This window comes from Aedes aegypti, chromosome 1, assembly GCF_002204515.2.
Source record: "Aedes aegypti strain LVP_AGWG chromosome 1, AaegL5.0 Primary Assembly, whole genome shotgun sequence".
NCBI classification, from domain to species: Eukaryota; Metazoa; Arthropoda; class Insecta; order Diptera; family Culicidae; genus Aedes; species Aedes aegypti.
In genome coordinates, this window is record NC_035107.1 from 184,086,548 (window position 1) to 184,112,051 (window position 25,504).

General features: G+C 37.4%; 1 protein-coding gene across 1 annotated transcript in view; it reads right to left on the reverse strand.

Annotated features, from left to right (window-relative positions):
* LOC5567421 (N-alpha-acetyltransferase 15, NatA auxiliary subunit) overlaps positions 1–17,347 on the reverse strand; it is a 32,434-nt gene extending 15,087 nt beyond the window's left edge. Inside the window, exons 1-2 of the mRNA XM_021854861.1 lie at positions 17,085–17,347; positions 875–1,360 (exon numbers count right to left, since the gene is read on the reverse strand). Of these exons, the coding sequence (XP_021710553.1) occupies positions 875–1,360; positions 17,085–17,141 (543 nt within the window). The 5' untranslated portion in view covers positions 17,142–17,347. The remainder of the gene's footprint in view (positions 1–874; positions 1,361–17,084) is intronic.
* Between the last annotated feature and the right edge of the window lie 8,157 nt (positions 17,348–25,504).

The window sequence follows — 25,504 nt, forward strand, 5'->3', positions numbered from 1 at the left end:
GTCTCGCTACGATTTTTGTGCATTTTAAGGCAAATTTTCAACTTGAATTCAAAAGAAATTTATTAGGTTTGTTCGTGTACTCAACAAACAGTGATATATAGCAATTTAACACATTTTAGGCCAAATAAAGACTCAAAATGGAGCGAAATTGTTTCCACATTTCAATCGTCTTTTTCTCAGTTTGTCGTTTTCCAACATGGGACTGTTGTGCAAAGAGGGGCAGTATATTGGTCATGCGACTTAAATGTAAAGTTCATTACCTAATTAATTTTGTTTAGACACTTTTTCAGAAACGCCATTTTCAATTTAAAAAAAATTAAGTTGTATTAAACTGGCCCTCAGTAGACCGGATATACCTCTGCATCTACCAGTTTATGCGGGAAGGTGTAGGGGTGATAGAGAAGCTTGCTGTTTGGTTAGCAGACTGCCTATGTATCAGGCGTAAGGCATGGCGTGCTATAATGATGGAATAATGGAGCGTAGGGAAACGATTGCTTGTCCGTCTCTGGTTCTAGTGATTGCTATGAACGATAAGTTTAAGAGTGGAAGATAGAAGCAAGTGATATATACATACAACTACAACGTACAAGGAAAGGGACGGGCCTGGGATTGAGACCACGACCTTCTGCTTATGCAGCAGAAGCGGTAGTTATTACACCACCAACCCCTTCTTAGTCGGGATAATGATCATTCGGGTACTAACTAATCAGGATTATAGTATATGTCGGTAAAAAACGTATAAATCCACTCATATACCCAGAAACAAAGTGCTACACACGTGGTTACCAGTGGATTTTTGGGCGTTATCCTAAATTATGCGAGATTTCATCAATATGCAAAGCATGGATCTATTTAGTAGAATAACAATACTTACCACAGTTTGCGAGGCCCGGAAGGTTTCCAAAATGTTCATGGCTGTTTCGTAATCTCCAAGCAGATGGTAACTCATGGCAAAACCAATCCACGAAGCGTGCTGAGACGGGCGCAATTTGAACAGATGGTGGCGGGTATCTCGGTAGCCCTCCAGGTCGCGCATTTGTATCTGCAGCAGCGACAAGTCACGCAGGATCTGGATGTTATCCTTTTCCCACTTCAACGCATTCCGGTAGCACTTGATGGCTTCTTCGTACTTTTTGTCCGACCGCTGCAATAACCCGTACACATGCCAGCAGACGTGCGATTTCAGATCATTCCGCAAACCTCGGCGAACGTAATCGTACGCTTCTTCCTTTCGACCGAGACAGTTTAGAGTAAGCCCTTTCATTGCTAGAGTTTCCCCATGTTCGGTAAACTTCGGATTGGTAAGGATCTGCTTCGCAAGTTTCAGCCCATTTTTGTATTGTTTCATTTCGTAACATTTCTGTAAGGGGTGTAAAAGAATATTCGTAAGAAAATTTGAAAATTGCGGATTCAAACTGTGTTTCTCATTTTGACACAAATACATTATATAAAGATTGTTGCTTTCACAGACTTCCTAATGAATTTTTCCACCTTCGTTAAAGAGAGCTTCAAGAATTAGGAAGGAGACATCAAAGGAAGGAAATGATATATCAAGATGAGCATTTGACTGTTCTTGTAAAAAACTGGCTATTATTATAAGCATCTATGCTTAGATGAGGGCAGTGTGATTACCGTCGTTACTAGAGACCGAGATCATCTCTGCATCTCCACGGTTTTCGCAGGAAGGATTTTTGTTAGAGGGAAGTGTTAAAAAGTTACATGGTCAGGGTTCACCTAGGTAAGTGATGCGGTTCATTAAACTTTGATTTTAAATATAACTGTTTTTATGGCTTCATTACAAACTTAGACAAATGTATGTCGACACCTGTGGTGACAAACTATTGAAAAACAATTGTTAATTAAAAATCAAATGATTTTTTTATTTTCAATTGATGAGTGTTCTTGATTAAAGTTTCTGCCAACACACAGGATGACGAACCATTCATTATTTATGCATTTAATTCACAAATATTGCATATCGAAAAAAAGATAAAAGGAAAAAGATAAGAGGAAAGTTCTCACCGAGTGTATATGCATGTCTTTATAAAGAGATTTCAAAGATTAATTTCCACAAGTATTCCTTGAATAGAACACAGGTATTATCGTCAGTTAAATATCAGCCGAAAGGCATAAACTATAGAAAACCTATTCTGTATAAAGCTGGCTATTATTATAGACACAAATCCAAAAGCATCTTCCGAAGAATACATCAAATAATTTTCAAAGAATCTCGTGAAGAACTAAACAAAAATCTACTTTAGAATGCCAAAAGGACCTTGAGCTTGAGCTTGTTTGGCCGCCCGTGGTTTCTACTCCAGTATCGCTAGATCAGCTGCACTTACACAAGGAACCAACCAGATGACTGCTTGGCAGACATCATATATACGTGCTTCATATCAAGAGCTTGAGATCAGCTTGCCATGAGCGCACAAAAATAACCGCGCGCTTGAACACGTGCTATGGTGAGACACATTTTTTTAGATCTCATGTAGTGCCTTAATGTACTGCCCATAACTGCAAAACAGTCACATTCGACATTTTTGACAAATTGAAGTTAATATCATGGAGAGTCATCAAATGATAAATACTTTCTATCAACTTACTTAAATCTGTGAGATTGTTCTAGAAAATTCGAAAAAAATACCAAGTTGTTTTGTCACATTGGTGATTATGATTGCATAACAGTCGCATTGAGATTATAAATGAGCCTCGTGATGTAATAGTAATGAAATCTCTATTAGAATTATTTGCTAACACCTAGTAGAGTAAAGTGGGGCAAAAGTTCGAGTGGGGTAAGAGTTTCTTTTTAAGATTTCAAGCTCCATTCAAAACAAAACTTATAAATGTCATGGTGGTTCGAATGCTATTCAAGTAAGAGACTTTCACTCCAAATATCATAAAAATCGATTGAGATTTGAAAAAGTTGTGGCTATTTGTTGTTTTTCGACGTGAAAATTGAAATTTTTGGTCAAACTTTTGTTGCATGGAACCAATTGAAGATAAAATCTTTTTCAATATTGTATGTAAGGGCGTTTCTATGCCTATCATAAGGATGCTTTGAGGTGTATTAGTTTTTGCATAAATGCTTGGAAACAATTTTTGGCCCATAGTGGGGCAAAAGTTCGAATCAGCGGGGCAAAAGTTCGACCCATGTATAAACTCACGAAAAAAATTGCAAATTGCCTAAAATCCACATATTATCTTCAAATTTAGCCAAATTTGTCTGATCATGCGAAAACTGGCTCCAAAATTTTACATTTTCACTTAGTTTTGCGAAAAACTACTATTTTTGAGTGTATTACATTTAACCCAGTTTTGGGCAATTTTGTGATGAAAATTTAGTGTGTATTTTTCGGCAAACTTAAGTTTACGGCTGGTGTAAAGTATGCCTGTCATAAACGGATCGATATTTTGCGTTTTAGCCTGCGAACTTTTGCCCCACACTAGATTCGAACTCTTGCCCCACCGGTGGGGCAAAAAATCGTTTAAGACAATCAATTTTGAAACTGTTATAACTAAAAATAGGTAAATATGTTGACACAAGATTGTTCAGCAAAATTATAGCCAATATGTTGAAAGTTCACTGTATGGTATTTGTTTTGTTTCAACTGCTATTCTTTTCCTGGTAACTTTGATTATACCACTAAGGTCGTTCTTTTGCCCAACCTTACTCTATGCGATATGAGTTGTACAAAATATCAGCCTCAAATAACCACTTTTGAGTCCCTGGTAATTTTTAGAAGTTTTAGTTTCCTCCCATACTGCCATAAAATGCAAACTTTGTGTTCCATTTACTCAATGCCTACTTTTGTCGAATGTTACAAATATGCAGTTATGGGCAGTGTACTAGCTCAAACGATCACATCTGCACTGGCTCATGCTCCGTCTCATGATAAAATCTCAATGTGACAATGCATTTGAGCCTCTCAGGAGAAGGTTTCAGAAGCAAGGAAAAGAGATTAACCTTTGCGATACTAACATAGTTTTTGGCACCCAATTTTTATGTTTAAACTATGGATTAAACTTCTCGTAGGCAGTTTGAAAGGACTGACGTGGTTCAACGCGGTTGAGATTCTAGCATTTGAATTGAAAAATTTGTGATGGCCACCAAAGAAGCATAGGCATAGAGCAAAGTCGTATGCTTCTTTGGGGTTATTGTACTAGGCAAACAAAACGGCATGAAAGTACTCCTAGTAAGCGCATTTGACGAGCTTCACGAGATGTTTCATGAGACTCGCTCATCAAGATATATTTTGTACGTAGGTATCCGCATCTCGTGTTTCACATAATCTGTGAGCTGCGATATGAAATATCGCATGGCACACTAGCTCATTTAGGTTTACATAAGAAACACGACACTCTGCTGCTTGGGATTAACAGACATCCTTAAAGTGCTGGTGATCTTCTATTTTTAGGCAACAATGGTGCCTGCCACGTCAGAAAGAAATTTGTTGGAGATAATTGAATGCCTTATAAGCATTTTGTCAATAATCAAGGACTAGTAATCCAGACAAGGTTTTATAAAAAAAAACGTGTTATCAATGACTCCATGCTTCTGCCAAACGAAATTCTTAATGTATTTGTCTTTGATGTCTATACGAATTCATGTAATTTTTTCAAGAAATTTGTCAAATATATATGAAGCTACTAAGCACCAAAACGAATACTTGACAATAATAATGAACTTATAACCAGTGCCGTAGCGTGCAGTTGCTCCCCGCCAAGGGCACAAGCCTTTGGACGTATATGTGACAGAGGAAAATAAGAGAAAATCGTGATACAGTTTTAGTCCTTTCTTTCCCACAACTTCGTTTGACAGTTTAACTGTCAAAATGACATTTCTAAATAAGTGATCGAACAAAAGTTGTTGCAAATAAGCTGTATTATCAAAATCACTATTTTTCTTTTATTTTCCAATAGTTTGATCCTCAGGTTATTTTGATGTGTGATTAGACAAATGTGCGTAGAAATTTATTCCAATCATTGTTGAGCTAATCGCTAAATTCCAATAGGGTTAAGCATCGAAAATCAATGGATCACCTGTGAAACCATGGGAAAGAGAGGGTTTTAAACATACTGAAAGCATCCCAACACATTGCAAAATACATTAATAGAAGATTCAAAATAAATCACTGAAATTACCAATATCGTTGAAATTATTCCAAAATTAAATTATTTTTAATTCTAAAGTATAGTATGTACCTAAGGCAGTCCGATTCTATAAAATTTTCCTCAGTTCAATTTGAAAATCTAAATGAGAATCAACTAGGATTTATTTTTACTAAATTGAATTAAATGTCTTCGCATTACAAGAAAATCTTTTTTTCTCATGTCTTTTAAACAGAACTATTTAACAAAATTTATTAATTTAATTAAACTACACTTGTATTGAATTCGAAGAAAAGATGTTACGTAGTAGCCAAATTCTTTAACCTTCATCCAGCCAACATACTTTTCACATGCAAAAAACACACTAAAATGTGCATAACTTTTTTGTTTCTCGATGAATTTTGTTGAAATTTTCAGAACTTCCCGAAAAACTTTTCTAATTTATGGTCCAAGAAACTTGGGAATATGGTCCACGTCGTTACTGAGTTATTCCGTCGTGTCTTGGGGTACCAAAATTGGCCACATCGTCCATTCAACGGATATCTCAAAACCCAGATGAGCTAGAAGGTTGGTGTCTTCGGTAAAGTTGTTCAGCAAACTAAGGGCTATCCGTCAGTAACAATCTTAATTGGGAATTTATCCGCTAAGTGGCGCTAGTTACATTTTTCTTCAAACTTCTATATCTCAAGATCCTGATGAGCTAGAAGGTTGGTGTCTTCACCAAAGTTGTTCAGAAGACTAAGGGCTATCTGGCAATAATGAAATTAGTTGAGAATTGCTCCGCTAGGTGGCGCCAGTTACATTTTTTCTTCAATCTTCTATATTTCAAGATCTCGATGAGCTAGAAGGTTGGTGTCTTGGGCAAAGTTGTTTATCAGACTAAGGACTATCTGACAATGACAAAATTAGTTGAGAATTTCTCCGCAAGGTGGCGCTAGTAACAATTTTTCTTCTATTTCTTATATCTCAAGATCCCGATGAGCTAGAAGGTTGGTGTCTTCGGCAAAGTTGTTCAGCAGACCAAGAGCTATCCGTCAGTAACAATCATAATTGGGAATTTATCCGCTAGTTACAAATTTTCTTTAATCTTCTATATCTCAAGATCCCGATGAGCTAGAAGGTTGGTGTCTTCGGCAAAGCCATTTAGTAGACCAAGAGCTATCTGGAAGGGATTAGGAAATTATTCACTAGCTTGCGCTAGTAACAAATTTTCTTGAATCTCCTATATCACGAGATATTGATAAGCTAGAGGGTTAGTGTCTTCGACATAGTTGTTAAGCAGATCAAGGATTTTTCGGCAGTTGCAAATCTTATTAAAAATTCATCTCCTAGCTTCGCAGCAATCCACGAATATCAAAACGTTTGTTTGAAATAGACGTTCGTGAGGAATTAGGTTTTTCTCCATTATATACAACCAGTACTAAAAATACTTTCCTGAATATATTTTTCATATTTTATCAGACGAATTTTGTCATACAAAATTATTCCATATAACTTTTCAATTTATTTGCATATATATGTGGGAATAAAAATTGAACATGCCTAATGAAGTGTGCATCGATTGGTTTTGTGTAGTAAATATAATTTGGACTAGAGCAGTAGTTGTTGATTTGCCTAGGTGCGAGTCAGCTGCTGGCAGTGAGCATAAAGTGGGTTCGTTTTATTGGTTGAAAGTTCCGAAGACCTTTATATATAAGCATTAGGTGTTAAGTATCGATTTTTTCGGTACAGGAATCATCTTGCATTTTGATTATTCATGGAAATAACTTTTCACACAATCCCAGTAAATTAATTGTTTTCGATATCGATAACTGATGGAAGTTTTTAGTAACTCAAAACTCGAAAAAAAATCAACAAGTTTTGTTATCAGTGACATTATTTGTTGTTACTTTAGCATTTACTTGAACAAAGATTGCTCTAACTTCAAATCTTACTGTTTTTGTTGCTTGAAAAAAATGCTAAAAGCCCGATATTTTAGCGTACGAGGATCTTGGAATAAAATTCTTCTTAAAAAATATACGGCAGCGCCCCGAAAACTCAAACCAACTTGATCCCTATTAGGTAGATTTTAGCCATCCAATATTATTTGCCGAAAAACTAACCTTCCTGCTTATCATGTTGTTGAATTAGAAAAGTTTTATGAAAATATCACTAGTGACATCTAAGGAACAAAATTTGAATCAATTTTATCACTATCAGACTCTGGGGCTCTGAACTGTTTAGTAAATCATTTTTTAGCTATTTAGGATCACCAAATTCAGAATATTGGAGAGGTTACTAGCTACTATTGTTGAGCTGCGTAAGTTACAAATCAAACGTGAAAAATATCGAACATAAAATATGAGAATTTAAAATTTTCGTCACGATGTGAACAACTTTGCCGAAGACAAACTGGAGCCACCCAACATTGATCGGCTTGTTAACTTTTGATACATAAAATTGAAGATAATTTGTTACTAACGTCACTTAGCGAATAAATTCCCAATTAGATTTATTGCTGCCAGATAGCCCTCGATCTGCTGAACAACTTTGCCAAAGATACCAACCTTCTAGCTCATCAGGTTCTTGAGATATAGAAGATTGAAGAAAATTTGTAACTAGCGCCACCTTGTGGAGAAATTCTCAACTAATTTTGTTGTTGTCAGATAGCCCTTAGTCTGCTGAACAACTTTGCCGAAGATATCAACCTTCTAGCTCATCAGGATATTAAGATATAAAAAATCGAAGAAAATTTATAACTGGTGCCACCTAGCGAATAAATTTCCATTAAGATTATTACTGCCGGATAGCTTTTAGTCTTCTGAACAACTTTTCCCAAGACACTAACCTTCTAGCTTATCAGGATCTTGAGATAGAAAGACTGAAGAAAATTTGTAACTAGCGCCACCTAGCAGATAAATTCTCAATTAAGATTGTTACTGCCAGATAGATCTGGGTCTGCTTAACAACTTCGCCGATGACACCAACCTTCTAGCTCATCAGGATCTTGAGATATAGAAGATTGAAGAAAAATGTAACTAGCGCCACCTAGCGGATAAATTCCCAATTAAGATTGCTACTGACGAATAGCCCTTAGTCTGCTGAACAAATTTGCTGAAGACACCAACCTTCTAGCTCATCTGGGTTTTGAGATATCCGTTGAATGGACGATGTGGCCAATTTTGGTACCCCAAGACAATCCGGAATAACTCCGGAACCACGTGGACCATATTCTCAAGTTTCCTGGACCATAAACTAGAAGAGTTTTTCGGTAAGTTCTGAAAATTTCAACAAAATCCATCGATAAACAAAAAAGTTATCAACTACCGAAAAGCTAAACATTACATATAATTTGCAATTGGATTAGATGGACAAATTGATGTGAAGATTTGCGAAAAAGTTACACGTCTTCTCAGTGAGAATCGAACTCACGACTCCCCGATCTCTAGTTGGGGCGCGTTAACCACTACGCCATGAGAGGACTCATGAACGCAGCAGAAGTTAACCTGAATTCGATTTCAGCTCAATAATCACGTGGTCCTCTTTCGCAAAGTGCACCTCTTTCGGAAGAATTAGATGCCCATCCAAACACAACGCTTTCTATATATATCCAATGCCTAGCCCGAGAGCGCATTGTTTTTTAGATATAGGAATAGCACACTACACTAGCCAGCAACTGCGCTGGCTGAGGTTTCTATTGTGTGGGCTTCCAATGGGTCGCGACGTTCTCAAACGACCGGTTACGGAACATGAGTCCGTTGCTCGATAAATACTTGTTTTAATTAAGAATCGTGGTTTACGGCCAACCAGCCGAGTGGAAGTTTAACAACTACCGAAAAGCTAAACATTACATATAATTTGCAATTGGATTAGATGGACAAATTGATGTGAAGATTTGCGAAAAAGTTACACGTCTTCTCAGTGAGAATCGAACTCACGACTCCCCGATCTCTAGTTGGGGCGCGTTAACCACTACGCCATGAGAGGACTCATGAACGCAGAAGTTAACCTGAATTCGATTTCAGCTCAATAATCACGTGGTCCTCTTTCGCAAAGTGCACCTCTTTCGGAAGAATTAGATGCCCATCCAAACACAACGCTTTCTATATATATCCAATGCCTAGCCCGAGAGCGCATTGTTTTTTAGATATAGGAATAGCACACTACACTAGCCAGCAACTGCGCTGGCTGAGGTTTCTATTGTGTGGGCTTCCAATGGGTCGCGACGTTCTCAAACGACCGGTTACGGAACATGAGTCCGTTGCTCGATAAATACTTGTTTTAATTAAGAATCGTGGTTTACGGCCAACCAGCCGAGTGGAAGTTTAACAACTACCGAAAAGCTAAACATTACATATAATTTGCAATTGGATTAGATGGACAAATTGATGTGAAGATTTGCGAAAAAGTTACACGTCTTCTCAGTGAGAATCGAACTCACGACTCCCCGATCTCTAGTTGGGGCGCGTTAACCACTACGCCATGAGAGGACTCATGAACGCAGAAGTTAACCTGAATTCGATTTCAGCTCAATAATCACGTGGTCCTCTTTCGCAAAGTGCACCTCTTTCGGAAGAATTAGATGCCCATCCAAACACAACGCTTTCTATATATATCCAATGTCTAGCCCGAGAGCGCATTGTTTTTTAGATATAGGAATAGCACACTACACTAGCCAGCAACTGCGCTGGCTGAGGTTTCTATTGTGTGGGCTTCCAATGGGTCGCGACGTTCTCAAACGACCGGTTACGGAACATGAGTCCGTTGCTCGATAAATACTTGTTTTAATTAAGAATCGTGGTTTACGGCCAACCAGCCGAGTGGAAGTTTAACAACTACCGAAAAGCTAAACATTACAATAGAAACAACAACACAATAGAAACCTCAGCCAGCGCAGTTGCTGGCTAGTGTAGTGTGCTATTCCTATATCTAAAAAACAATGCGCTCTCGGGCTAGGCATTGGATATATATAGAAAGCGTTGTGTTTGGATGGGCATCTAATTCTTCCGAAAGAGGTGCACTTTGCGAAAGAGGACCACGTGATTATTGAGCTGAAATCGAATTCAGGTTAACTTCTGCGTTCATGAGTCCTCTCATGGCGTAGTGGTTAACGCGCCCCAACTAGAGATCGGGGAGTCGTGAGTTCGATTCTCACTGAGAAGACGTGTAACTTTTTCGCAAATCTTCACATCAATTTGTCCATCTAATCCAATTGCAAATTATATGTAATGTTTAGCTTTTCGGTAGTTGTTAAACTTCCACTCGGCTGGTTGGCCGTAAACCACGATTCTTAATTAAAACAAGTATTTATCGAGCAACGGACTCATGTTCCGTAACCGGTCGTTTGAGAACGTCGCGACCCATTGGAAGCCCACACAATAGAAACCTCAGCCAGCGCAGTTGCTGGCTAGTGTAGTGTGCTATTCCTATATCTAAAAAACAATGCGCTCTCGGGCTAGGCATTGGATATATATAGAAAGCGTTGTGTTTGGATGGGCATCTAATTCTTCCGAAAGAGGTGCACTTTGCGAAAGAGGACCACGTGATTATTGAGCTGAAATCGAATTCAGGTTAACTTCTGCGTTCATGAGTCCTCTCATGGCGTAGTGGTTAACGCGCCCCAACTAGAGATCGGGGAGTCGTGAGTTCGATTCTCACTGAGAAGACGTGTAACTTTTTCGCAAATCTTCACATCAATTTGTCCATCTAATCCAATTGCAAATTATATGTAATGTTTAGCTTTTCGGTAGTTGTTAAACTTCCACTCGGCTGGTTGGCCGTAAACCACGATTCTTAATTAAAACAAGTATTTATCGAGCAACGGACTCATGTTCCGTAACCGGTCGTTTGAGAACGTCGCGACCCATTGGAAGCCCACACAATAGAAACCTCAGCCAGCGCAGTTGCTGGCTAGTGTAGTGTGCTATTCCTATATCTAAAAAACAATGCGCTCTCGGGCTAGGCATTGGATATATATAGAAAGCGTTGTGTTTGGATGGGCATCTAATTCTTCCGAAAGAGGTGCACTTTGCGAAAGAGGACCACGTGATTATTGAGCTGAAATCGAATTCAGGTTAACTTCTGCGTTCATGAGTCCTCTCATGGCGTAGTGGTTAACGCGCCCCAACTAGAGATCGGGGAGTCGTGAGTTCGATTCTCACTGAGAAGACGTGTAACTTTTTCGCAAATCTTCACATCAATTTGTCCATCTAATCCAATTGCAAATTATATGTAATGTTTAGCTTTTCGGTAGTTGTTAAACTTCCACTCGGCTGGTTGGCCGTAAACCACGATTCTTAATTAAAACAAGTATTTATCGAGCAACGGACTCATGTTCCGTAACCGGTCGTTTGAGAACGTCGCGACCCATTGGAAGCCCACACAATAGAAACCTCAGCCAGCGCAGTTGCTGGCTAGTGTAGTGTGCTATTCCTATATCTAAAAAACAATGCGCTCTCGGGCTAGGCATTGGATATATATAGAAAGCGTTGTGTTTGGATGGGCATCTAATTCTTCCGAAAGAGGTGCACTTTGCGAAAGAGGACCACGTGATTATTGAGCTGAAATCGAATTCAGGTTAACTTCTGCGTTCATGAGTCCTCTCATGGCGTAGTGGTTAACGCGCCCCAACTAGAGATCGGGGAGTCGTGAGTTCGATTCTCACTGAGAAGACGTGTAACTTTTTCGCAAATCTTCACATCAATTTGTCCATCTAATCCAATTGCAAATTATATGTAATGTTTAGCTTTTCGGTAGTTGTTAAACTTCCACTCGGCTGGTTGGCCGTAAACCACGATTCTTAATTAAAACAAGTATTTATCGAGCAACGGACTCATGTTCCGTAACCGGTCGTTTGAGAACGTCGCGACCCATTGGAAGCCCACACAATAGAAACCTCAGCCAGCGCAGTTGCTGGCTAGTGTAGTGTGCTATTCCTATATCTAAAAAACAATGCGCTCTCGGGCTAGGCATTGGATATATATAGAAAGCGTTGTGTTTGGATGGGCATCTAATTCTTCCGAAAGAGGTGCACTTTGCGAAAGAGGACCACGTGATTATTGAGCTGAAATCGAATTCAGGTTAACTTCTGCATTCATGAGTCCTCTCATGGCGTAGTGGTTAACGCGCCCCAACTAGAGATCGGGGAGTCGTGAGTTCGATTCTCACTGAGAAGACGTGTAACTTTTTCGCAAATCTTCACATCAATTTGTCCATCTAATCCAATTGCAAATTATATGTAATGTTTAGCTTTTCGGTAGTTGTTAAACTTCCACTCGGCTGGTTGGCCGTAAACCACGATTCTTAATTAAAACAAGTAAAAAAGTTATGCACTTTAGTGTATTTTTTGCATGTGAAAAGTATGTTGGCTGGATGAAGGTTAAACACAACTTTACCTTATCATAGGCCGAATTCTTAAATAAAATCTTGAGTTGATTTTTCTGAGAAAGAAAGTTTATCCTTTTGCAAAAGATTGCACAACAGTTTGATGACGATTGAGCCTTAAATAAACGAACTAGTAAAACAATATTTAAAAAAAACAGTTTGATGTACATTCAAATTTATCAGCGGGGTAACATTGATCGGAATGACCTATCTCGTAAAAATGTTCGAGGAAACGTTACGGATCTGCTAATAACGTTATGAATTTTTGAAAAAAAGAGAACGAACAGCAACCCAAAAGATACCAAGGAAAACAATCTTAACAGGAACTAGGAGATAAGATGTTTATTCCTCAGTGAACCTTGCACACATTTCTTCTAGAATATTTCTAAGTTTTTTGGGAATTCCTTATAACATTACGACAAATATTACTGTTGTTTAATGTGCAATTTTATGTGTATTTTCATTATTTTATCCAGGAATTTATTCAGGTATTTGCCAAAATGTTTCCTTCGGATGTTTCCTTCAGATGTTTGTTTTTTTTTTTATACTTTTAGAATTTCTTCTAAGGATAACCAGTTCAGAGATTCCATCAGGAATTCCTCCAAAAAATCATTTAGACTTGTAGAGGAAAATTTTGAGTCCTATAGGATTTTTATCAATGATTTTACCATTGTTTTCTCGTGGAGGGAGTCCTATTTCAAGATCCTCGTTTAAAACACCTTCTAGACCAGTGTTTTCTCCAGTGATTATCAACAAAATTGCCGTCCCGGATGTTTTGAATGAATTTAAACAGATATTTATTCAAAAATATATGTAGAAATGTATGTAGAGGTTCCTTCAGGATCTAGTTAAACAATTCTTTAGTAAATTTCCCAATGAAGTCTTCAAATATTTTTCCGGTCATTTTCCCCAGAAATGTCTCTAAAAAAATGTCAAGATTTTTTGTCAGAAATAATTAAACATTATTTTCATTCCGGAAGGCATTTCACAAGGAAATACTATAGTGACATCTGATGAAACTTGATTAAATTCAAAAGTAACGCTTCATTAACTCCCACAAGGTTGTCTGAAAGCAATCATGTACTCTTGAGGAAATCTTGAAGGATTTCTTAGAGAAATTGCTGAGGTAATTGAAAAAAAAAATCAATTAATTAATGTAATTATTACTGTACTCTTGAAGAAATCTTGAAGGATTTCCTAGAGAAATTGCTAAGATAATTGTAAAAAAAAAACAATTAAATCTCTAAATAATATACTGCAAGAATTTCTTGAAGAAATTTGTGTAGGAATCATCGAAGAAATTACTGTAATGATTACTGTAGCTAATGTCCAATCTTAAATGAACTTTTCAAAAATTTATGAAGACTTTACTTTAAAAACTACTAGGAAGAACTGAGGAGAAATTCCTAGAGAAATTTTCTGGGAGAACTCAAGAGGAACTCCTGGTCTAAAATATTAAGGATCTCTTGTAAGATTAGTATAATTCCTCGGATTTTCAGCGGAATTTTCTGAGCAGTTGCTGGGAGTAAACGTAGATGAATTCTTGTAAGAAATCTTATAAAAATGTCTGGAACAGCAATTGAAAAAATGGAACTTACTTATGCTTGAAAAATGATACCGAAAAGGAATAAAAAAACAAAGATGACGAGAACATAAAATAGATCATACTTTTTTATCATTTATTATCATACTTTTTTCGTGATTTTTTTAGGTTTTCTTCAGAAACTATTTTAGGCATTTGCCCGAAGAATGCATTTATTGGTGCTCTAACGACTTTCTTAAGGAATTTCTTCATGAAACTAATTCAATATTTTCTAGATGGATTGCTAAGATTATTGAAAAAGTTAATTGAAACCCTGGATAGATTCCTGCATGATTTTCTGGAGGCACTTCTTTAAAAACATTTAACAGAATTCTTTGAAGAAACTTGTGTAGAAATAGTCGAAATAATTGCTGTAGTATTTGTTGGTGTGAAACTTCAAATAAAATTTTGAGCAATAAATTTTCACTTGAAAAATTACTCGAGAAAAACTGTAAGAGTAATTCGTGGATGGAATGTTGGAGAACTTTCTAGATTATTTTCTAGAGGAACTTAGAGTAAAGTGGGGTAAGAGTTTCTTTTTAAGATTTAATGCTCCATTCAAAACAAAACTTATAAATGTCATGGTGGTTCGAATGCTATTCAAGTAAGAGACTTTCACTCCAAATATCATAAAAATCGATTGAGATTTGAAAAAGTTGTGACTATTTGTTGTTTTTCGACGTGAAAATTGTAATTTTTGGTCAAACTTTTGTTGCATGGAACCAATTGAAGATAAAATCTTTTTCAATATTGTATGTAAGGGCGTTTCTAGGCCTATCATAAGGTTGCTTTAGGTATTAGTTTTTGCATAAATGCTTGGAAACAATTTTTGGCCCATAGTGGGGCAAAAGTTCGACCCATGTATAAACTCACGAAAAAAATTGCAAATTGCCTAAAATCCACATATTATCTTCAAATTTAGCTAAATTTGTCTGATCATGCGAAAACTGGCTCCAAAATTTTACATTTTCACTTAGTTTTGCGAAAAACTACTATTTTTGAGTGTATTACATTTAACCCGGTTTTGGGCAATTTTTTGATGAAAATTTAGTGTGTATTTTTCGGCAAACTTAAGTTTACGGCTGGTGTAAAGTATGCCTGTCATAAACGGATCGATATTTTGTGTATTATTTTTTTTACTTATCTCGTTTATTTGGCAGGCTCAGGCGCCGTTGGGCATAATAGAGCCGATATCTTTTCTTTTCTACATTATTTACATTTTGAAATTTGAACTTATTTTAAAAACTATGTTAGTTTGCGGAAGTTTTAAGGTTAGTAAATACATTTGTAACAGGGAAGGAAAGGATTTATCGGGATTTCTTAAGCTACTTAGACTACTAAGCTGATGAAGCTTGAAGGGACAGGATGTCCAGATCTGTAATGAATTTTGTGTTTTAGCCTGCGAACTTTTGCCCCACACTAGATTCGAACTCTTGCCCCACCGGTGGGGCAAAAGTTCGTTTAAGACTATCAATTTTGAAACTGTTATAACTAAAAATAGGTAAATATTTTGACATTTTTATACAAAATAATGGCAAACTCTATGAGTATATTCTAGTAGCATTATGAAAATAAGAGACTTGCATTTAAATATACACCAAATAGAGACCTGCTACCTGACTTGATAGTATTTAATCGTCTCCTTTTTATGTACAGTCGAAGCTTGTTATAACGACATCGCAAGGAACCGCGGAATAGAGAAGAGTCTATATAAAGAATGATTATAATACTGAAATATACTTTAAGGGACCGCAAAATGTCGTTATAGAGAGCTTTTGTCGCAATAAAAGTTGTCGTTATAACGAGCTTCGAATGTAGTCTTTTAATTTCTCGCATAACTTGTGATCTCGCCCTAAAAGCCATTGGTAACCGAGTGTGTAGCTTGTTGTTACCGAACAAACGAATGGATTTCAACGTTATTCAACTACCATCAGTGCACCAGTTTCCGCTCATGTCCCAGTAGCCCGCTCACACTGAAAAAAGATAAGTTTACACAACATAAATTTGAAAACTTTAGCCGCTATACAATTCAAATCGACGAATAGAATCATACTGTGGACATTTCTTTGTGTATTTACTCAAATTACCTTACTTTTTGTACTCGTGAGCGGGCTACTGGAACATGAGCGGATACTGGTACGTTGACGGTATGCTGCGATGAAAAATAGATCCTCATCTATCTCCCAGTGGTGATAGTTTTCATCTTGGTCAATACATTTGTTTACAAACAAGGAGCTACACACTCGATTACCAATGGCTTTAAGGCGAGATCACAAGTTATACTAGATTTTTAATACAAAATATTGAAATGCCTTACGTAATTTAAGGAAAGTTCCTTCCATATTTTACAATAAGATTCTTATACGAAAGGTACCGTAGGTAATCTTGAAACATTATTATATACATTTATTAAAAAACTGCAAACATGACTGTATTTCAAAAGCAAGATAAATTCATATTGGTATATACAATATACCCATGTATATCAAGCGTGTGCTAGAATGAGGGCGTAAGTCGCATGATCGATTTCTCTTCATCGATCCTCTCTTCTGTGAATAAAGGTGACAAGATGCGGGTTTGTCAGCATTTTTTACCATCAGGACGCAAGAATGCATCGCTGCCTAGCGCCCTGAAGTGTAAAATTGCTTTCAAACCCGCTTCTTGTCACCTTTATTCACAGAAGAGAGGATCGATGAAGAGAAATCGATCATGCGACTTACGCCCTTATTCTAGCACACGCTTGATATAATCTTAATAAAATAATGGACTTAAGGCCCTAACAAACAAAACAAGATTATCACATATCATTGCCGGATCTGGCAACACTGGCGGTGCCCCAAGAAGGGAGGAGGGAGCGAGAGACAGTAAGAACGCATTGGAGCGCTAGGCCTCGAGGAAAAAATGTCCCAAAAAATAATGCTCATCATTGTAGAACATCCTTTTCTTGCTGGAATCGCAAATGAATGTAGCATGGAGATACCAATTTTCATTACCTGTGCGTATTTTATTTCACCGAATAAGCAATACTTACGAGAATCTTGCGGAACACAGCACTCTCCTTGGGAGGCAAAGGATCGCTGGAAGGCATCTTTTCGGTGTGATTTCACTGACTGCAGATAGCGGAATACACGTTCGAACGTAGATTGGTTAATGAAGAGGCAACTGTTAAGATTTTCAGACTCCAAAGGAGATAAATTTGCAGGTTCACAATGGTTTTTCTCTGCTGCTACTGCGGCACCACACACAAAACTCGCACTTTTCAATGTCTCGCTTTTTTCTGCTAAAAATGTTCTCAACGAGACGGGTGAACCGGTTCACTCTTGATGACAGCTTGCGCTTGGAGGAACCGCTGTCAACGAACCGGTCAGACTTCAGGGGTGAGTTAGAAAATTACGTTTACACGGAAAAAATATTGCAAACAGTAATATTTCTCGCGTAGCAATTGGGTCCTAAAATTTTAAATGAAATCTCGCGTAACTTTTCAAAACGGCCTATCTAACAATTCACACATTTCGAGTAAATCGAGCTTGAAGGTTGTGAAAATATATTTTGAAACTGTATCAAAATGAAACAATTTTTCCCCACTGTGTTGCTTGTAGAGGGAAGCAGTGTAATAGAGTTCAACGTATGAAATGAAATTTTGTCAATTTATTTGGAAATTACACTGAAATCTATAAAAACATCAGATAGGACGTTTTGACCAAAAATATGTAGATAGGATAAATCACATAGGTCGTTCTGTTTTAACAATTCATTCATTTCGGTCATTTTGTTTCATTTCATTCATTTCATTTCATTTCGGTCATTTTGTTTCATTTCATTCATTTCATCATTTTTCGGTGGACATTCATTTCGGTCATTTTGTTTCAGTTATAGTAACATCGGATATTTTGATTTGAGCACACAACAAGCATGTTTTATTTCATTTTGTATCCACGTGCGTTGAACTGCTTCAACATTCAAGTTGAACTGCTCATTTTGTTGCGGTGTGATAATCGCAGGCATCAGCTGTGCTTTGTTTTGATTCTTTTGAAGAAGGGACGAATGACCTTCGGGTTAAAGTCTCTCACGAACAACAACAATTTGATTCATGCAATGCCACGCCGTCACTTTTTCCCCTCCGTCTATGTGTCCTATGTAACAACAGAAGGAGGGGAAACGTTGAGCTCTATTTGGGATTTTTTGCTTTCTCGCTGTTTCTCTCTCAATATTCCCCCCGTTTCAATGCTGATTTCGCCCACACTTGTTCGTGTGTGAGTTCCCACTGCACGACGGGTGGTGACGACTGTGTTGCATTCGGCACCAGCCGTCGGCGCAAACAAGAAAAGCGGTGGGAAATGATGACGATGACGGCGCCGTCGTTTGTGTTGTAGGAAACCAATGCCAAACAAATACATACAGCTTCTCCTCTCTTCGGTGAATGATTGCTCTGCAAATATATGTGCGCAAGTCGCGCATGCACGTTGCTCGTGTTGCTGCCGTGAAGCATATGTATATGCTTCATCGACCATGGATCTGAATCGGATTGATACAATAAGATCATGATGCTGAATATCATTTCCCTACATGCACTCAATACGCTGATAACATGAAAAGAGAACTGGCAGCTGAGCGAATGCTGATCCAATCCAGCGTAAGCCTAAAAAATGATTTGGCAAAAATACCAAAATACAGTTTTGTGTACCTTGTTCTCTATTTGTTATTTGAGCGTATTCAATATTGCGAGGCAGAGCGACTCTGAAAATATCGACATTTTGTTGTTTTGATTCATTCAATCCCATGACGTCACTTCTTACCCTCCATCTGTGTCCTATGTAAGAACAGAAGGAGGGGAAACGTTGAGCTGTATGTAGGACATTTTGCTCTCTCACTGATTCTCCCTCAATTTTCCCCCCGTTTTTATGACGGTTTCGCCCACATGATCATGTGTGAGTTTCCCACTGCATGATGTGGTGGTGGTGACGGCTGTGTTGCAATCAGCACCAGCCGTCGGTTGAAACAAGAAATTGTGGTGGGGAATGATGACGATGACGACGCCGTCCATCTTGTTGTAGGGACTCGAGAAAGAAGCCCACGCCTAACAAATACATACAGCTTCTCCTCTCTTCGGTGAATGATCGCTCTGCAAATATGTGTGAGCAAGTCGCGCATGTACGTTGCTCGTGTTGCTGCCGGGAAGCATATTTATATGCTTGATCGACCATGCATCTGAATCAGATTGATAGAATGACATCATGATGCTCAATCTTGTGCTCAATATCATTCCCCTATATGCACGCAATGCGCTAATAATATGAAAAGAGAAGTTGCAGCTGATCCAATCCAGCGAAACGGTAAAACATGGTTTGGCAAAAAGACCAAAATACAGTTTTGTGTAACTCATTCTCTTTTTGTCACTTGAGCGTTTTCAATTTTGCGAGGCAGTGCGACTCTGAAAATATCGACTGAAATGATTGAGAAGCAGTTATTATGGCATTCTATACATCTAAGGGACGATTCAAATATGACGTCCATCGTTTTTTGAGATTTCTAGACCCCCCCTCCCCCCTCTGTCACGCTTTTTCCAATACCTTCTACACGTACTGTCACACTTTCGTAGACCCCCCCCCCTCCCCCTAATGATGGACGTCATTTTTGGATGATCCCTAAGTAGTGTCTCAGACACGCTTCTACAAATCATTCTACCTTTTAAACTCCATTCCAAAGCTTTATTCAGGAATGTCCAATGTAACATTAGAATCGTGTTTATTCATAAATGTTACATAGGACATGTGGTTGGTTCTCTGATCAAAGGTCCAATGTAACAATTGATTAAAAGCGATGCAGTTTTGAACATTGGTCATTTTGTTAAGCTTTGAATAGCTTAGTTTGTTGTTAATATATCAGAACGAGTGTTCTAGTGTGCTGCTAAGTGGTGCAACGCAAATGATTTGCAATGATAATCTCGATTTGTTTACATTTGTTACTTAGGACGTTTTGAAAAGTTACGCGAGATTTGTTCAAAACTTCGCTTCGGAAGTCCAACCGGCGAACTTCAGATTAGAGTGCCTGTAAACAAGAGTGACGTCATGTTCCAGTTTTGACAGGTCTCCTGCTCGATTGGAACGCGGATTTATATGGAAATGACAGTTCGTCGCTGTTCCAGTTTTGATATTGACGCCACTCTTATATAGATCCACTCTGCTCCAGATTGGTGCGAAGTCAATATCCAGTTGACAAGTAGAGCGAATGTTCGTAACGTTTCATAACAGCTGCCGTAAAAATCAAATGGAGCTGTCATTTTCCGTACGGAACAATGTTCCGCTCAAAGCCTGGTATCCACATCCTAAGTAGAGCGGTCAAGTACAATTTGTTGCTAATTACCAAAGTATTTTTGACAGCTGATCCAGAATGAGCGAAGTGCGGAATAATAATTATTGAGCGGCACATATTTCCGTACGGAATAGTGACAGCTCCATTTGATTTGTACGGCAGGCGTTAGCAATGTTACGAAATCAGCTCTACTTGTCAACTGGATACAGCTCAAGTAATTTGGACAGCTGAAGTATTTCTTGGCCATTACTTGTCCTATCATTTTGCACAGTACTTACGAAGTGGATACTACCTACAATTCGTAAGGAAAATAGTGACAGTTCGCTCATACTGGATCGATTGTCAAAATTACTTTGGTAATTAGCACTTGACTGGATCGATTGTCAAAATTACTTTGGTAATTAGTACTTGACCGCTCTACTTAGGATGTGGATATCAGACTTTAGCGTGTACAGGAACCTTGATAACAATGTTCATTATCATTGTTTTCAAGGTTCCTCTATCTGTTATTTATTTTAACCCAATTTGGGTCCTAAAATGTTCAATGAATTCTCGTTTTTATTCAATAATACGAAAGAGCATGTTATTGCAACTACTTTAGCTAGTTTTCCCGCTCAAATAACGGCTATACCATTTTTTAACTTCAATTTTAAAAATGGTTCCAAATATCAACCTTGTCACTTGTGATCTTGTTTGACATTCACTTTTTCGACAAAAATGCCACAGGGCATATAGTTTTAACACTGGGGTTGTTCCTATCTGACATTTCGGAAGGGACACGGAAAACAAAATATACCCAAAATTCGAGTTTAAACCAAGGGGTGTGACAAAATCTCAAAAATCATAAAAAAAATGTTTTTTGTACTTAAACCAATGGAAATCATTTAAAAATTGAGTAAACATGTGTTTCTGCCCTAAACTTAAGCGTTTGGTAATAAAATTGAGACAGGGCTTTAGGACCCTATTTTACCGTTTCTTTACACACACACTGAAAGAAGCTTGATGGTGAAAATTACTACAATCGGGGTTATAATTGACAGACTCGCACCAACGTTTTTCAACCGAAGTGATTTCATGATTAACATGAGAACAAGTATTGTATTTTTTACCATTATAGCAGTGGTTTTTCGAGGTTGTTGCCTCTGCTAACGAAGTTACTACTGCGCAGTAAAATATACTAGATGAATGGTTATTTCCATATTGTTGCAGCATGGTAATGTTATTATGGCATTCAATGACAATAAAATTGTTTCATAGAAAATTTAACATAGAAAACAGTTTATTTTTTATACATTAACATTACATAGAAACGACATAATATTAAAAATGTGTTATATCGAAAACTATGTGCATAGCTGTTTTGCAGCTGCAGCATAGGTCATCTACTTATATTTAGATTAGGAACGGTATTGCTGCATGCGAGTTCGATCGTTTGGGCCCCAATAATATGAAAACGCTCCTCGAAGAATGATAAGCGTCTGACGAGGGATTTGCGTGTCCACGGTTAGATGATCACGGTTATCTATCTGCTACGATCGATCGATTTCCAACTGGACCAGAAAGTGGGCTTCATTTACTGGATAGACAAATTTCCAAATGGATTCTGATCTATAACATACACAGCCAATTCAGATTACCGACCCCAGTAAAATTTTACTGGGTTTTGGAACTACGGATTTTTCGGTAATTTTAACGATTACCGAAAAAACCCAGTAAAGCAAAACATGTTTTGATTGATGGAGATTACTGACTTAGTCAGTAAAATTGTAGAGCGTTTTTACTGGCTTTCCAGTTGCCCATGCTTCACGCTTTGCTCCTCCGGATTTTTTTTTTTCAAAAACAATACAAATAAAAACCCAAGCCACATTATTAAGCATTTTTCGTGTGAATAAACATCTACGGTACGCTCGTATCTCAGTGGAAGTAATCGAAAAATGTGTGACAAAATCATTATTATTTGGTTGGTTTGCATACAGGAGGCAAACTCAATGATGCAGATGTACTTTCCTCTTGTATGGAAACCAACCGAATTTACCAACGTAAGAGCAGTTCAAATCGTGCTGAGCCTTTTTGGTTGCTTAAAATTGTTGAGTTTGTCACTAAATGTCGACTACTTACCACGCGAAAGCGCAAAATAGGCCCAGGAAAGGTTTGGTTGCCGTGGACGTGTCTCCTGGCGCCGGCCGGATGATTCTACAGCAGGAGATTCTCATTTGACACTTTCCCGCATGCGCATCAGTTTGTTTTGATTTGATTTTGACGACAAGTCAGTAAAAAACATCCAGTACTGAATAGTCGGTAATTGTTTTTACTGACTTTTCGCCCTGTTCGGTAATGTTGCAAAATTGGGTCTGACAGCTACCGTAGTTCAGTAAAAAGCAAAAAATATTACTGAACCTCAGAAGTTTTCAATCAAAAAGCTGAAAGTTCGGTATTTTTTATGGTTTACAATTCGTACCCAGTATAAAAAATTACCGAACAAGCAAATCGTGATTGAGTGTGTATTGAATCGTTTATTTCATTATTTGTTCACGATATGTTTACTTACCAACAATAAATGTCTGTACTTCCCTGTCAGCGCTACTCAGTCAAACAATTTCTAATGTTTTAAAACATTATTTTGAACACAAAACTTCAAAACTGTACCGACGTTTCAGAATTTGCACATCCAGATTAAAAATAAAATGGAGGCTAGTGTGTTAGTAAACACGGTTGGAAAAATTACCTTCGATGTTGGTGATTTAAACATTGTAAATACTGTCAAATTGAGAATAACATTATATTATTAACAATAAAGATAGTTGATTAAGCCATAAACTATTGTAATTTGAATGAGCTTTTTAAACACTTTGTGTTGTTAAATCTACTATAAAAGAATGACCATCGAAATTGTAAAAATAATAAAATGTGGATAATTTTAACTGATTTTCTAGTAATTTTCCAAACATTTGACTATTGTGCATTTGACTATTTTTTGATCGTTCGTTTTACGGTGCAATTAATTTCAGTGCACTCTGAAAATAATCTACACTAACTAGTTTAAAAGTCACACTAAATGACGTTTCGCCTGGTTGACCCCAAGTCTCGTTTAAGGGTCGGTTAATCGAGTCTAGTATAAGTTGAACATATAATGAACCATGTCTAACTTAAATATATGTGTGTTTAGGGCCCATTCACAAATTTCATAACGCTGAAGGGGGTGGGTGGGTGTCTTCATGATGTTACGGCTAATACAAAATTTGTAGAATATTCATACAAAAAGCGTTACGAGGGGGTGGGTGGGTGTCAAAATTGGCCATTTTCGGCGTTATGAAATAAATGAATGAACCCTTAGTTTAACAGATTTAGGGCTTCTGGATTTTTGACAACCTACCTAAAGTTGAAATAGGTAAGTAGCTTCCTATGAAAGACCAGTAAACGGACGGAACGGACACATTTATTTATTATGAAGAATCTACGTATCACAATGTTGAAAGAGTACATTCACATATTTTAATTAGAGGGTCTTGTCCCGGGAATCCCGGGACAAAAATCCCGGGAAATCCCGGGATCTAAGAAATCCCGAATCCCGGGATATTTTAGAAAATCCCGGGATTTCCCGAAATTTCATGTTTAACTAGAAAATGCTGTTGTATTTTTTCAAGTTATGACACAAAACAAGTGACATGTTTTTTTTGTGACTGTTGATGCAAGAATGTATTTTAGTTATTGTATTCAGCTTAGCACCATAAGAGTTTTACAGACATTTAAGACCACTTTTGTTTTAACTTGTGTTTCTCTGGTATGTTAGTTACGTAATATTCAATAAACTATAACAGGTTTCTCTACGGTGTGTTCCATTTCTCAACAATTGATTTGGAGGTTGATTTTTTATCTTCCCGTAACCGTTTCAATTTTCCAGGTGTACCTTACAGTTTTCCTGGTCTAACTTGGCTCTAACGTCTAACATGGCTGTTATGCCAATCATTTAAACAGGGCTGCCCAACCTTCTTGGCTCTTTTTCGACATAAATTGTTGGTGCGTTCGCAAGAATAAACCAATATGAACAAAATTAGTCTCAAAAGAAAACTTGTTAGTATATCTGTATCCATGCTGAAAATTTTAAATTTTATATAAATTTGAAATTTTCAGCATGGATTAGACAAATATACTATCAAGATTTCATTTGAGACTAATTTCGCTCTATTTTGCTCATTTCGGTTTATTCTTGCGAACCAACAATTTATGTCGAAAAAGAGCCAAAAAGGTTGGGCAGGCCTGATTGAAAACCATGAAGATTCCATATGACATAACAATCTAAATAAATTGCATAATCATAAGAGTAGATTTTTATAGATTTCTTGGTAAAATTTGAGAGTGATTGGTATTATCACCTTATGCATTAGTATTGATTTTCGACTCAGATTAACTTAAACAAGTGATCATTAACTTCGATTGCAGATAGGTAAAATTTTGATCAATGAAATCTAAGATTGCAATGTTTTTTTCCTCAAAGAACTCAACTTCACCTTCAAAAAACAGGTTCGGTTATTATGAAACTACTCTATAAAACTAAACATTGCTTCAAAACCCGCTCTGATTGTTCTATAGCCGTTTTGGAAGCTTTTATTTTTGTCCCGGGATCCCGGGAAATCCCGGGATTTTTAAAAATAAAATCCCGTATCCCGGGATTTTTTCGAGTCCGGGAAACAAGACCCTCTAATTTTAATCAATATCACTAAAATGTTCCAGTCAAGGTGCTTCAGGATCTATTTCCGCCTTTCACTTCGCTCTTCTGCCGCTCAGCATTTTGCACAATAGGGTCCTAAAGCCCTGTCCCAATTTTAGTGCCAAACGCTTAAGTTTAGGCCAAAAACACATGTTTACTCAATTTTCTAATGTTTTCCGTTGCTTTATGCCCAAAAAACATTTTTTTAGATTTTGTCACATCCTTTGGCTTAAACTCAAATTTTGGGTGTATTTTATTTTCCGTGTCCCTTACGAAATGTCAGATAGGAACAAGCCCAGTGGTCGATCTAAAACCCCTGTGGTGTTTTTGTCGACTAAGCGAACGTCAAACATGATCAAAAGTGTCAAGGTTCATTTATGGACCAAATTTTTAAATTAAAGTTTAAACATGATATAGCCATTACTTGAGCG